This window comes from Bos grunniens, chromosome 25 (genome assembly GCF_055505025.1).
Source record: "Bos grunniens cultivar Pamir isolate PY7600 chromosome 25, Bosgru_T2T1.0, whole genome shotgun sequence".
NCBI lineage: Eukaryota > Metazoa > Chordata > Mammalia > Artiodactyla > Bovidae > Bos > Bos grunniens.
In genome coordinates, this window is record NC_141189.1 from 9,165,016 (window position 1) to 9,178,275 (window position 13,260).

At 50.2% G+C, this 13,260-nt stretch overlaps 1 protein-coding gene across 3 annotated transcripts; it reads right to left on the reverse strand.

The window, feature by feature from the left end:
- Positions 1-2,406: 2,406 nt before the first annotated feature.
- Positions 2,407-7,685, reverse strand: TBL2 (transducin beta like 2). 3 transcript variants are annotated; one of them, XM_086374535.1, is made up of 7 exons: positions 7,526-7,685; positions 5,880-6,010; positions 5,437-5,621; positions 4,662-4,813; positions 4,216-4,342; positions 3,717-3,869; positions 2,407-3,480 (listed from the first exon to the last, which is right to left on the reverse strand). In XM_086374535.1, the coding sequence occupies exons 1-7, from the start codon at positions 7,653-7,655 to the stop codon at positions 3,018-3,020; spliced, it is 1,341 nt and encodes a 446-aa protein (XP_086230661.1). In that variant the 5' UTR covers positions 7,656-7,685; the 3' UTR covers positions 2,407-3,017. The 3 variants fall into 3 exon arrangements, with proteins under 3 accessions (XP_086230661.1, XP_086230662.1, XP_086230663.1); XM_086374536.1 differs by lacking the exon at positions 7,526-7,685 and having other exon boundaries at positions 5,437-5,659; positions 5,880-6,009; XM_086374537.1 differs by lacking the exons at positions 5,880-6,010; positions 7,526-7,685 and having other exon boundaries at positions 5,460-5,596.
- Positions 7,686-13,260: the final 5,575 nt, after the last annotated feature.

The window sequence follows — 13,260 nt, forward strand, 5'->3', positions numbered from 1 at the left end:
TTTTGCGCTTTAAGTATTTTTATTTTTAATGACTGATAAAAATAATCTATATACCATTTTTTAAAATTTCCCCAAATTTTTATTCTGAAAACTTTCAAACCCACATAAATTGAAATAGTAATATTAAAGTATTAACACTGCCTTCACACACAAGGATTTTTTATCAAAAAAACATAGTGGCCTCTGGGCTACATGAATATCCAGGTAACTTTCGCCATGCTGACAAGGAAGCAGCCTCATCTTTACTGAGAGGAGCTGTTTTCTGTCCCCGGGACATCTCTGTAATGACTCTTCTATAGTGTTTTCATTCATTTTATTAGAAATTCATAGCCCTGGCAAGGCATGAAGGGCCAGATTTATTTCCATTTTACAGATGAGGAAACAAACTCAGAGAGGTGAAGTGATGTGTCTGTTCAACAAGTGCCCCAGCTGAAACTGGAACCAAAGACTTCTGACTTCAGTAACTCAACATCCTGCGATCACTGCCCCTCCTGGATATGCAATCAGAGCAAAGCCAGAGCCAAGCAGGAATGCAAAGTGTCTTAGTCTCATTCTTCTGACAACCAGAAAGCGAAGCTTCACCAGGACCCAGGTGCACAGTATTATCAGTCAGAAGTCTATTCTTAGGAACGTCAAACTGCAGTGCAGAGAGGGTACTGACATTTCTGTTAGCTGCCTGGTTCGAATTCAACACTTATTGAGCGCTTACTCTATTCCAGGCAGTGTGTGTGGGACATGGAGCAAATCTGACAAGGATTCCTGTCACATTCCAGTGGCTTAATGAGCAACCCAAAAGCTGCCAATGAGAGACTGCTGGGCTGCATCCTGCCATTAGTGTTTTGTTTGGTTCCTACAGTGCTTAACATTTTTCTTTTTATAATAAATTGCCAACTTCTAGCTTCTCTGAAATGGGCAACTTCTACTGGATTCCAGAATATTAAGTCACAGCCACACCTGCCCCTGACCCAGGACAAAGGTCCTCTAGAGATGACTTCAGTTCCCACCTTTTCCTACTGTCTTTCACCCAGACAACTGTGGCCCAACTCACCTACTTCTATTACCCACCTGACACCCCTGAAGCCAACAAATATCCAAACAAAATAATTTCAGATAGCATTAAGTAATGCAAACTAAAATATAATGAGCTAATGTGATATGACTGGTGGAAAGGGCTACTTCAGATTGAGTGGTCAGGGAGGGTCTCTAAAGTGTAACTGAAACTGAGAACTGAATTATGACAAGCATGGCAAGTCTGCCAAGAGAAGGGAAAAAAAGGCTTCTAAGCAGAGGGAAGAACAGAGGCACAAGTCCCCTTTGAAGCTGGAAATAACTTGGCTTGGTTGGAGGAGTGGCAGGGCTGGGAGTGGTAACAAGATCACAGGAGGAAGAACCCAGGTTTCACAGGGCCTTGTATGCCACAGTGAGAATCTTGGATTTCATTCCGAGTGTGAGGAGGAGTCTTGGGAGGGTTTCTAACTTGGGAATGATGTGATCTGCTTTACATTTTTCAGAGATCACTCTGCTATGTAGAAGAGTGACTTAACGAGGCAAGCCAGGAAGCAGGAAGGCCAATGAGGAAGCTACATTATAGTGGCCCTGTAGGTGACAGTGGCTAGGACCAGGATGGTATCAGAAGAGATGGAGAGGAGTAACAGATTCAGCATTTACTGCCATGTAACCCAAAGAATTTTCTGGTGGAGTGGATGGTAATCGTGTAGTAGGGCAGAGGGGGCGTAGAAAAGGGAGTAACTGAGGAAAACTCCAATGCTGTGATTTGTTCACATGTTTATATGAGTTGGGGGTGATTAGGGGAGGTCCAAGTTTTAGGGAGAGGGAAGAATTTATTTTGGATAAATTTTGCTGAGGCTCAAGTCTGCCTAGATTCCTCATTTCCCTTACCTCTCCCATCCAAGCAGTCCTCAAAGTCCAAAAATGTGAACTTCTAAATACCCAATCTATTCAATCTATCCCTTCAACGCCACTGCCTCTGTCCTGATTCAGTCCTCTCTCTTGCCTTGACTTTTACCACAGCCTTCTCCAGCTGTGAATAAACTAACAAAAATCACTTCACAGACTTGTGTACCTTTCGTCCACCAGCCATCTTCGATGGCAGAAATCATGTCTTATTCATATTTATCTCCAGTGTCCGTGCTGCACTGGGCACAGAATAGGCCAGCAAATGTTGGATGACCTGAAAAGAGGTTCTCCTCAAACAGGATATAACCTCCTGGAAGAGAAGAGCCCTACCTTGGGATTCTGTGATTCCTCCACCCAACTTAAAGCAGAAGCAGATATGAAATGTACCATCAATCAAATCCCAGAAGCTTAGCTTTCCCAAGAGATTCAAACTGCCCTGTTTGAGTCCCAGTTTTACTCAGTAGTTAATAAATGATATTCGACAACAGATAACAGATTATGACTCTTTTCCATTTTTCTTTCAAATCTAGGAAGGTCAAAAGATAATTATTCTCCATTTGACAAGTAAGAAAACTGAGGCACAGAATGAAATCCCGTAATTCTGGATGAAGTTAGGCGCTTTGCCTGGGTTAAGATCAGCCTTTCCCTGAGCCACTCCCCAGTTCTGGAATAGGAAGGAATCTCAGTCTCCCACCCCTGCAAGACTGCTGTTTAGCACTCAGGTCTTCCCTGGGTTTTGCCTCCTTTGGATAGCAGGGTGTGTTGTCCCAAGGTCAAAGACCATGTGCTCCCTCTCTTCTAATTACCACTCTCCTCCGTGCCTAGTGAAGAGAGACTCCACCCCTTGGGCCCAGGAAAAAGAAAAGCACCTTGGTCATTAGCCTGGGAGGTTGTTAAGTGGGCCAGGAATCATCACCAGCAAGAAGAGAGAGAGATCTGAGTAGGCCAGAATAGTTTCAGTGGGGAAAAGGAGAGAGAAGCTGCCATTAGGAAAATCAGGACACTCCTTTCAAAAGGCTTCCACTGGGGGAGAACCAGGCAAACGGCAGCAGTGGAGACAAGAGCAGGTCAGATCCTTCCTACTGTCCCTCCTCCCACAGTTATTTCTTCAAGGCCCCCAGGTTCTTCAGGGCCTCCTGGGCCTGCGTCAGCTGCTGCTGAAGCCTCTGGCGGGTGCTTTCGTTGGAGGCTCGCTTCAGGAGGGCCTGCATTTCCTCCACCACTGCCCGGTAGCCAGGCGTGTTGTGGAAGAGCCGCACTGCTCGGTCCCCACAGGATGCCAGAAGCCGGCCAGTGATGTCAAAGGACAAGTCACTGATACACTCCCCGTGGACCTGCTCGAAGCTCTCCTCCTTCTCACCCCGCCGGGTGTTGTAGAGATGAATACTGCTGCCGCTGGCCAAGGCCAAGACCTGGGCGTCAGGGGAGAGCGCCAGGCGGCACGGCACGGTGCTCGCTTCTTCAAAGCGGCCTGTCCTCAGCAAGTAGGGGTCCTGCTGCTTCTTGTATTCCACGTCTGTGTCCCACAGTTTCCACGTGCCGTCCTTGGAGACAGAGGCCATCCTGCAGCATGGAAAGTCAGGGCTCTAGCCTCACACACCCTGGAGGGGAGGGCGCTGGGACGCCACTTGGGACGCTAGCTGGGAAGCCAACTCCACTGCTATGTCTACTTTCTGCTGAGGGCCAGAAATCCCCCCACTGCACAGCTGCTGCACAGAATGGCTGGAGGCTCCTGGTTGCCAAGAGGGGCTGGGAGTCTTGGTAAGAAACTGGTAAGAACTCAGAGAGGATTCACTCACCTCCGGGAGTCATTGGAGAAAGCAAAGAAGTGCACGGCTGCAGAGTGGCCCTTCAGTTCAAAGGCTCGCACAACCTCCTGGAAGTCCCCTTTCTTCCCAAAGCAGACTTCCCAAACTTTTACATCTGGGGTGAAGCCACACGAGGCTACAAACCTGCCAGACAACCCAGGCTGCTTTAAAACTTAATTTTAAGGGCAGCTTTTTCTGCAGATCCACTAAACTCCTGAGAGAGTTCATAATCGTGCATCTAATAACACTGTCTTTTAAAAGTGCTTTTATACATGACCTCAGTTCATCCTCACAGCTATAAGATACACAGTACCCCTGCCCCAACTTTTTATATGCTTTAAATAAGTAGAAACTAAGGCCTTGAATCTAGATATCCTGATTCCACATGCCTGCTCCTTCTGCTACTTGAAGCTGGCTCTCTACTCTCTCCACCCTAGCCCCCAGCTCCAATCTCAGCCCACATCCAATGCCAGAGTGCCCTCTTCCTTACCTGCTACAAGGGGATATAGCAGCATATGTATTGTTCATGTGGTTGGTGTTGATGGTGGACAGCACCTGGCCTTTCAGATTCCAAATGAGGACGGTCGTGTCACTGGAAGCAGTCATGATGAACTTCCCTGGAGGTGAGGGGGCGTAACACGAGCTGAGGTCAATGACCTGATCAACTGACTTATGAAGGCCTCTGCTGCCCTTCATATCATGCTCCCCTCCCGCACCAAGGGTCGCCACAGATAAGGATATGACTGAAGACTGGCGATTACCTGCCTCTCCTAGGGACTTGCTGTGGCTCCCAGGAACTCCAGGGGAGCCCAAACAAGGTCCCTTTTGTCACACCAGAACTGAGCATACCTCTCAGGCTGCATTCACTTATTCAATGAATATAACAGTCCATTCCCTCTTGCCTGGGCCAAGCTCCATCCTCTGAATGCCTCTCACCTGTGTCAGCGATGCCAATGTTGACAATGGGTGCCTTGTGCTTTTTAGGAAAGTCCTCCGGGGTGGCCGTGAAAGTATAGCCTCCATCGTCTCGTTTCATCATCTTGAAGACACGGAGGGTGTCTCCATTAGCGAGCCAGACGATGAATGCTCTAGAAACGAGGAGCAGACAAGTCTCTCACTCCTTCAGACACAGAGACCTGTGTGTGTGAGGCCCTACGCTAGGCAGGCTTTAAGGAGAATCAAGATTTCCCTTCAGGACCTATAGTCCAGCCTCATAACCCTTAATTCAGAATCTCTTAAAACTCCTTAGAAGGTTAGGACTCTCAGTTCTGGCTCCTTTAGCTTCTCTCTAGGGTTTAGAAAACCATGAGAGCTTCCAAGACTAATCTGGAAATCAGTCAGGCTTTGGTACTTCCCAAATAGGAACAGATTTTCCCTACTCTACTTCCTTGTTGCTGCTGCTGCTGCTAACTGTGACATCAGTCATGTCCGACTCTTCGTGACCCCATGGACTGTAGCCTACCAGGCTCCTCCGTCCATGGGATTTCCCAGGCAAGAGTACTGGAGTGGGTTGCCATTGCTACTTCCTTGTTAGGTAGCTGCATAACCCTCCAGGGAGCCTCAGACAGTGTTCAAGCTGTCTGGATGTTCCCTTCTGCCACCACAAGGAAGACCCTGGGTCCCCCCCTCAGTATCCCAAACCAGGTGTGGGAAGGACCTAGGCCTGGGTCAGGGCTTCTGCAGGCACACCTGGGGCTCCATCCTGTCCCACCTGCAGTCAGGGCTGAAGCGCACCAGGATGGCATGGTCCAGTTCCACGTTGGCTCTCATGCTGCGGTGCTCCCGCTGCAGGAAGTCCTTGGTGCTCCAGATGCGGACGGTACGGTCGTCTGCACAGGTAGCCAGGTACTTGCCATTGCTGCTGAAGTCCATGCAAGTTATGTTCCCACTGTGGCTCTAGGGCAAGGGCAGCAGCAGGTATGAACAGGAACCCCCTGGGCAAATGTGGAAACCCGTGCAACCATGACTCAGGGACCCTGTTGCTTAGATCAACAGCAAACTCCTGATGGGACGTCAGGAGGAGATGGGACAGGGCGTCTCCCCTGATCTGGGTCAGAGGCAGAGGAGTCTGTAACATGCACAGAATCCTACAAAGGAGAAGTCTGCGGGGCCATGAGTCTTTATATATACATGCTGTGCTGGGTACCCGTGTACCTTCAGTGCTGCAGCCAGAAGGCGGTGGGTGAAGTTGTGTTGCTGAGGCTTCTCCTTGCGAATCCGCTGTTGCAGTTTCTGCTTCTTGGATTTCAAGGACTTGTCAGGTGGACATCCGTTTGCCTTTTGGCCTATAAGGAAGGGCCAGGTCAACCATCCATTTACTCGCTCAGTCATCACTCAGTGACCACCGATGACTGGCCAGGCATTGAGTGGAGATGACCCTGTCCTCGAGAAGAGAGAGGAATACAGGGGAAAAAAACAGAAGCTTTGGAATCAGAGCTGGGTATGGACTATGTCTCTATCACTGAGTGATCCTGGGGAGGCTGCTTGCTATTAGCATATGTAACATAATCATACAGCACCCCACTGCACATTAGAGAAGGCACCCTCTCTGGGCAGGCACAGCTCAGTGGGTTCACAAAAAGGCCAGTGGGGAGCAGATTCTTAACCAGACCTCTGTAAGTGAGGGATAATGTGCACTACAGAAGCTGCTGGCGCTGGTCTCAGGTTAAGTTACTTAATTGCTCTGGGCCTTGGCTTTTCTAAAAGAAAAGTTGAGAACTGGGTGAGATGATATATACAAAATGACAAGCACAGTACCCAGAACAAGCACGAAAAAAGGCTCAGAGGGAATCCCAGAGAGAACCGGGCAATGAGAGGTAGTCACCATGTGCTGAGCACGTCCCCTGTGCTGAAAAGGGTGCCAGTCATTTTTGTATAAAATAGCTAATTTAATTGAGAATCAGGACAGGTGCAAAGTGGGCATGTGTCAGATCACTACAGATGCTCCTCAATTCCTACAGGAAGAAAACTCCGGAGGCCACAGTTACAAGGGCAGATCTGCCCTCTGCTTGCCTCTCCAGCCTTGTCTAACAAGCCCACTTCTCTCCTCACACATTACAGTCAAACCAAACACTGTTTCAGGACTCCTTGGCTTCCTGCACGTTGCTATTGCCAGGAGTATTCTCCTTCTCTTGGTCGTCCTGGCAAATCCTTACACATGGATCCTTGAAGACCCCTTCTTCAGGGTTCTTTACTTGACCCCCGCCCACCACCGACAAAAGCGGGGCTGACCACTCCCACCCGTGGGAGTACTACTACAGAGCTAGTACTAGTATTCTGATACTGATCTTTCTATGAAACCCACGACACTGTATTTTTCACTTACATTTTCGGATGTTCTTTTACCCGACAATGGACTCCCCAAAGGAAAAGACCCCAAAGCCTACAGGAGGTAGTAGGTATTCAATAAATGCTGTATGTCGGTAGACCAGAGCGTTCACAAATGGATGTCTCTGTCCCTTCCTCCTCGTTTTCATAAAATAACGAACAAGGAGCGCGCGCAAGAGTTTCCGAGCGGCCTCTCAGCTGTGCTCCGAGGGAAGGCGGCTTGGTCTCGGCCACGCAGAGAGCGCACTGCCGCGCGGGACCCAGGTTCTAACAGATCGTCCCAAAGGGGCGCGATGGGCCGGGCAAGGCGGCCCCTACTCTCGGGAAGGGAAACTTATGTCATAAGAGGAGAAACTGAGGCGGGGAGGGCAGGTCACTGACACCCCCACAAGCCCGAACGGTGCGTCGGACCCCCGAGAAGGCCGGGGAGCGAGGTCTCGCGGGTCGCCCCTACCCGTCCCCGCCACACTCACCGGCGGACCGGCCGCTCGTCTCCTCCTCCGCGCGCAGCCACCCCCGCGCTACCGCAGCCGTCGCCACGAGGGCCAGCAGCCCGAGCAACAGCGACAGCCCCATCAGCTCCGGCATCTGCGGGAGCTCCATGTCCGCAGGACCACTGCCACCTCAGCCTCTGGCCTGGCGGACGCCTGCACGTCTCCGCGAGGCCGCGCACGCACGCGGGGCGGGGCCCGGCCGTTGGCGCGTCCCGAGGGGCGTGGCCTGGTCGTTGGTGCGTCTCCAGGGGCGGGGCCATGATCATTGGGCCCCCGGAAGGGCGGGGCCTGGCCATTGAGGCTATGTGGTCGCGGAAGCGTTTCGGGGCGAGTAATGTAGTGCATGTAGTCCAGGCTCAGGCCTTCCCTTGACTACTTTACTGATAATCGTTAGTAAAGGCATTATTCCAGCCGTCATCACACTGGATCCTTTCAAGGAGGCAAGGGTCCAAATTTTACTCCCGTTCAACAGGTGGGAAAGTCTTAGCATTGGGAAATTCAGATGAATATTTACTGTTAATGAAGAAGGGAAAGGGTAGTTCTGGAATTAGTGGGTGGCACAGCCTCAGCAAAGACGTGAGCAGGAGGATGCTGTGCGGAGGCAGGGTATGAGTAAAATAAAACGCCGGTAAGGGAATTCCCTGGCAGGCCAGTTAACCACTGGAAAGACTTCACATTTCCATCGCAGGGGTCATGGGTTGGATCCCTGGTCTGGTAACTAAGATCTGGCAAACCAGGCGGTGCAGGCAAGAAAAAAAAAAGTAGCAGGTGAAATTGGAAGCTTCCCAAGTGGCTCAGTGGTAAAGAATCTGCCTACCAATGCAGGAGATGCAGGTTTGATCCCTGGGTCGGTAAGATCCCCTGGAGAAGGAAATGGCAATCCACTTCAGTATTCTTGCCTGGGAAATCCCAAGGACAGAGGAGTCTGGTGGGCTACAGTCTGTGGGGTCGCAAAAGAGTCGGACACAACTCGGCAATTAAACAACAAGATTGGAAAGGTGTTTGAGGGCCTTGAGTGCTAGTTCATCCCAGCAAACAGTAGCCTCTGCTAGTCATTTCAGGGTGAAATAGATCAAAATTGGTATCTTGGAGATTCTATGGGTGGACTAGTGTGTGCCAAGACCAAACAAAGATAGAAGGAAAGCCAAGAGGTGGTTGCAAGAGTCCAAGACGGAGGTGATAAGAGCCTGGACTCGGGGGTGGCCGAGTCCACCTTCCTTCAGGAAGGAAGGAAGCTGAAAAGATTTTAATTTGGCTGTTCCATGTCTTATTTGCAGCATGGGGGATCTTTAATTGCACCATGTGGGATCTAATTCCCTGACCAGGGATCGAACCCAGGCCCCCTTCATTAGGAGTGTGGAATCTTAGCCACTGGACCACCAGGGAAGTCCCTGGAAATATTTTTAACAACACACTTTCAATTTTGAAGTATAGATTCAAAAGGAGTTGGGAAAAAAAAAAAAACAGGAAAGTCCATGGACTCTTCCCCCAGTTTCCCCCAATGGCAACATAACTATAGTGCAATATCAAAAACCAGGAAGTTGGCAGAATTTAGTCACACACACACACAAAAAGATATTCTGAAAGACTAATGATAGGCCAGACCCACTTAGCTGTAGAGGGAATGTTCCCAGAAACAAACGTGCTCCATGGGCCTCCCAGCCCCGCAACCCAAAACAAGTGGAAGTACCAGAGTCAGGGCTGCCACATTCAAACGTTTCCCTGGCCACCAGGGAGCCTCTCCTGGCAGTGTGGGCCCTCAGGCTCTAGAAGGACCCTCCGAGCACAGAGGCTGCTGCAGAGACTAGAGGACAGACAGACTCACCCACAACCTCGGGTGAGGAAACAGATCCACTCAGAGAGCAAATGAAGTGGCCTCATTTCCTTCCCTTTTGTCCTTGGTGAGGGGAGAAGGGGAGACTGGCATTGACTCAGCTATGGGCAGTGGGGTGGGGAGGGCCAGAAGGGGGTTGTCCAGAGCATTCTGGGGCCTTTCCTCCTTAATTTGCTGTTTAGAACTGAAGGCCCAGTCCTGAACCACTTTCTCCACCACCTAGAGACAACTCGGTTCTTTTAAGAATTTCATTCACCAAGCATTTTGCCGATGACATTTGTTGATCCGGGAGCTTGCATTTCTTTGAATCTTCTCACATTCCCATCCCACAGATTAGGGGACTGATGCTCTAAGAGATGCTCACTAAGTGATTTTTCCAGAGGTGACAAAGATGAAGAGTGAACCTGGGGACACATGCAGGTCTATGACACTAATATATCAGTGTGGGGGACAAGGAGAAGCAGGAATAGGGCTCTGGTTCAGCTGAGAGTACAGGATTCTTTGACATCATGAACTCAGTTGATCCTTTAAGACAGATGATGCTATGAAATAATTTTAACCAGACCCCCCAAAAAACCCTAGGCTCTGGTCAAGTAACTTACCCCACATCAACAAGGAAGCCAGGAATCAAACCCAGAGTCCAACTAGGGTCTGCTACAGTCTGAGATCCTTATCCATCTGACCTTGCCATGGGGCTGTGGTAATGGCCTTGTTTTTACCCCCAAGTGTCCTACAGCCCAACTGGAATCCAAAACCAACCCTCAGAAGGACAACTGGTGGCACAAAGCAGAACGGGGGAAAACTGGGCAGATCAGGGAGGGGGAGATGGGTTCAGAAGGGCAGTGAAATTCAGCTGTACCTTTAAGGGTGGGCATTTAGAACAGGTGAAACAGGATAAAACGGAATTCTAGGAGGGAAAGTAAGGCATGAGCAAAGGTACGGCTGGAGGGGTAGCGGAGTCAGTCACAGGGCACCTTGAACATCTGCTAGAAACCTGGTCTCATCAGAGGCGAGCAAGAGCCAGAGAAGCAACGGAAGCCCAACTTCATTTTGCAATTGAAGATCCACCTGGCCTTGCTTGGTGCCTCCCTCCCTACCCCTGGCCTCTCTGTCAGGTAAAACGATACACTTCCTCATCGTTTAAGTAGCGGTTCTCAATGTGTGGGCCCTGGACCAGCATCATTAGAAAATGCAGATTCTTAGACTTCACCCCCCATCTGCTAACTCAGACACTCCAGAGGTGGGGGCCCAGCAAGCTGTTTATTTTTTAATACTTATTTTTGTTTTTTATTTAGCTGTGCTGGATCTTAGTCACCATATATGGGATCTTTTTTGCTGTGGCATGTGGGATCTAGTTCCCCGACCAGGAATCAAACCCAGAACCAAACCCCCTGCATTGGGACTGTGGGGTCTTTGCCACTGGATCACAAGTCAAGGCTCAGAAATCTGTATTTTAACAACTTGTTAGGTGATTCTGATGCCCACTGAAGTGTAAGAACCAACGATTTAAATTAACTTGAACCCCAGATGTAGGTTATTTGCAGCTCACAGACTCTATTACAGTGATTCTTAACCTTGAACATATACTGGAATCACTTAAAAAAAAAATGCTTATGTCTCCTTCCCACAGCCAGGTATTCTGATATAATTGGCCTGGACTAGACCTGCTCAAGAAGGTTTTGAAAAGGCCCAACTTATTAAGATGTACATTTAAGCTGGCGTTCTAGCTGCAAGGGATACCAGAGACTAATGCAGGAGTCCACGTGTAAAAGTAATGTTTGTCAGACCAGGGCCGTGGCCATGGCCACGAGATACTTACAAGATCAACTAGTGACGAGGGAAGGGGGCAGGGTACAACCATTAAAAAGATGACATAGCCACTGAGGATACAACAAAAACTGGTTAGAACCAACTAGACTCAAGATGGCAGAAGATTTAACCAACTTCCAGCGGACCTGGAGCCTCACAATACAGCTCACTCATTGAGATAGGTTAGCATATGCTACATGACAGACTCACTCAAGCCATGAAGTGGGCGGGGTAGTCCAATTCCTGGAAGTCTCCACCCCTTCCCCCAAAACAGCTGGAGTAACCCTCCCACTCGTTGGCTTGTGGAATTATGCAGCCCACAAAAAACTAACCACCCCAGATTTGGGGGAGCTCTCATTTTCCCACTTACCCCCGCCCTGAGGCCGCTCTCACCTTCTGAGACAGACCAGGCAGACTGCATGCTGCCTAGGGAATGTGTGCGTGTGTGCGTGCTCAGTCGCTGAGTCGTGTCCAACCCTATCCCGTGGACTGTAGCCCACCAGGCTTCTCTGTCCATGGGATTTTTCAGGGAAGAATACTGGAGTGGGTTGCCATCTTCTACTCCAGATGGAATGTGTACCTCTCTCAGTAAACCTACTTTCACTTTACCGGGGCCGCTCTTGAATTCTTTCCCGCGCAAAGCCAAGGACACTCACTTGGGGGTCTGACCCAGAGGCTCACCCAAGCCTGGGACATGACCGTCTCCTTGTGCCCCATTTTCCTGCAGCAAACTGGCCAGACCTTGGTAACACACCAGAGGGCAGTGGGGACTGGGGAAGAGCTGAAGACAACTGTTTTCCGAGGGCACAAGTGTCTGGATAGTGGTGCCCTTCCTGGGCTTGGGGAGCATGGAAAGGTTCAGGTTAGAGGGTGAAGACTGTGAACTGTAGTCTTGGGAATGCTGAGCTGTTTTGGCTCCTTCAAGGTTAACGGAGCTGTGGTACATTCGGGGAGGGGGAGGTTAGGGTGTGGCTCTGAGAGAGGGCAGCACAGATTCAGGAGAGGAAGCCCTCAGCTGAGAGGCTGGAGGCAATGGCAGGGCCTGGAGCTTCCCATAGCGTGAGAAGGGAAGTGGGCTGAGGAAGGGACCGGGGGTGAAGCTGGGGGAAAAGGCTCCCACAGCAGGATCTGGAAGTCACTGCCAGCGGGGAGGAAGGAGAGCCTGGATTTGCAGGAAAAGAGTGATTCAAAAAGGAGGTCCAGGGGACTTCCCTGCTGGTCCAGGGGTTAAGAGTCTATGCTGCCAATGCAGGAGGCCCAAGTTCAATCCTTGGTCAGGGAACTAGATCTCACATGCCGCAACTAGAGATTCCACGTGTGGCAACTAAGACCCAGCGTAGCCAAATAAAGTAAAAAAAAAATTTTTTTTTTTTTTAAAGAAAGAGGTCCAAAGGCCCCGGGAGCACTGCAGAGTGGTTGTTGGATTTGGCAGTGAGGGAGCCAAGTGACCTTGGAAAGAGCAGAGTCAGGGCAGGGGTGAGGCTGGGGTGGAAGTGGGGAGGGAGGAGGAGCCCAAAGGCAGGGGCTGGAGGCAAGTGGGAGGGGAGGAGGGGGAGAAGGCAGGTGTAGACTCTCTTAAGGGAAGGTGGCATCTAGAGGGGGACACAGGGTCAAGGGGATGTCCTCTGGGGACCTTTCTGGCAGGATGAGTGAGTGAAAGCAGCAGAGCAGAAACTCCCAGGAATTGACCTTTCTGAGAGCCTATAAGCCTCTGTCTGCAGCAGCAAATAGCACCTAAAGGCTGGGTACCTCTGTCACCTGCTGTGGTAGTGCTGTGCTTAGTCACTCAGTCATGTCCAGCTCTGTGACCCATGGACTGTAACCCACCAGGCTCCCGTGCCCATGGGATCTCCAAGCCAGAATACTGGAGTGGGTAGCCTTCTCCAGGGGATCTTCCCAACCCAGGGATCAAACCCAGGTCTCCCACATTGCAGTTGGATTCTTTATGGTCTAAGCCACCAGGGAAGCCCAAGAATACTGGAGTGGGTAGCCTTTCCCTTCTCCAGGGCATCTTCCTGACACAGGAATTGAACCGGGGTCTCCTGCGTTGCAGGTGGATTCTTTACCAACT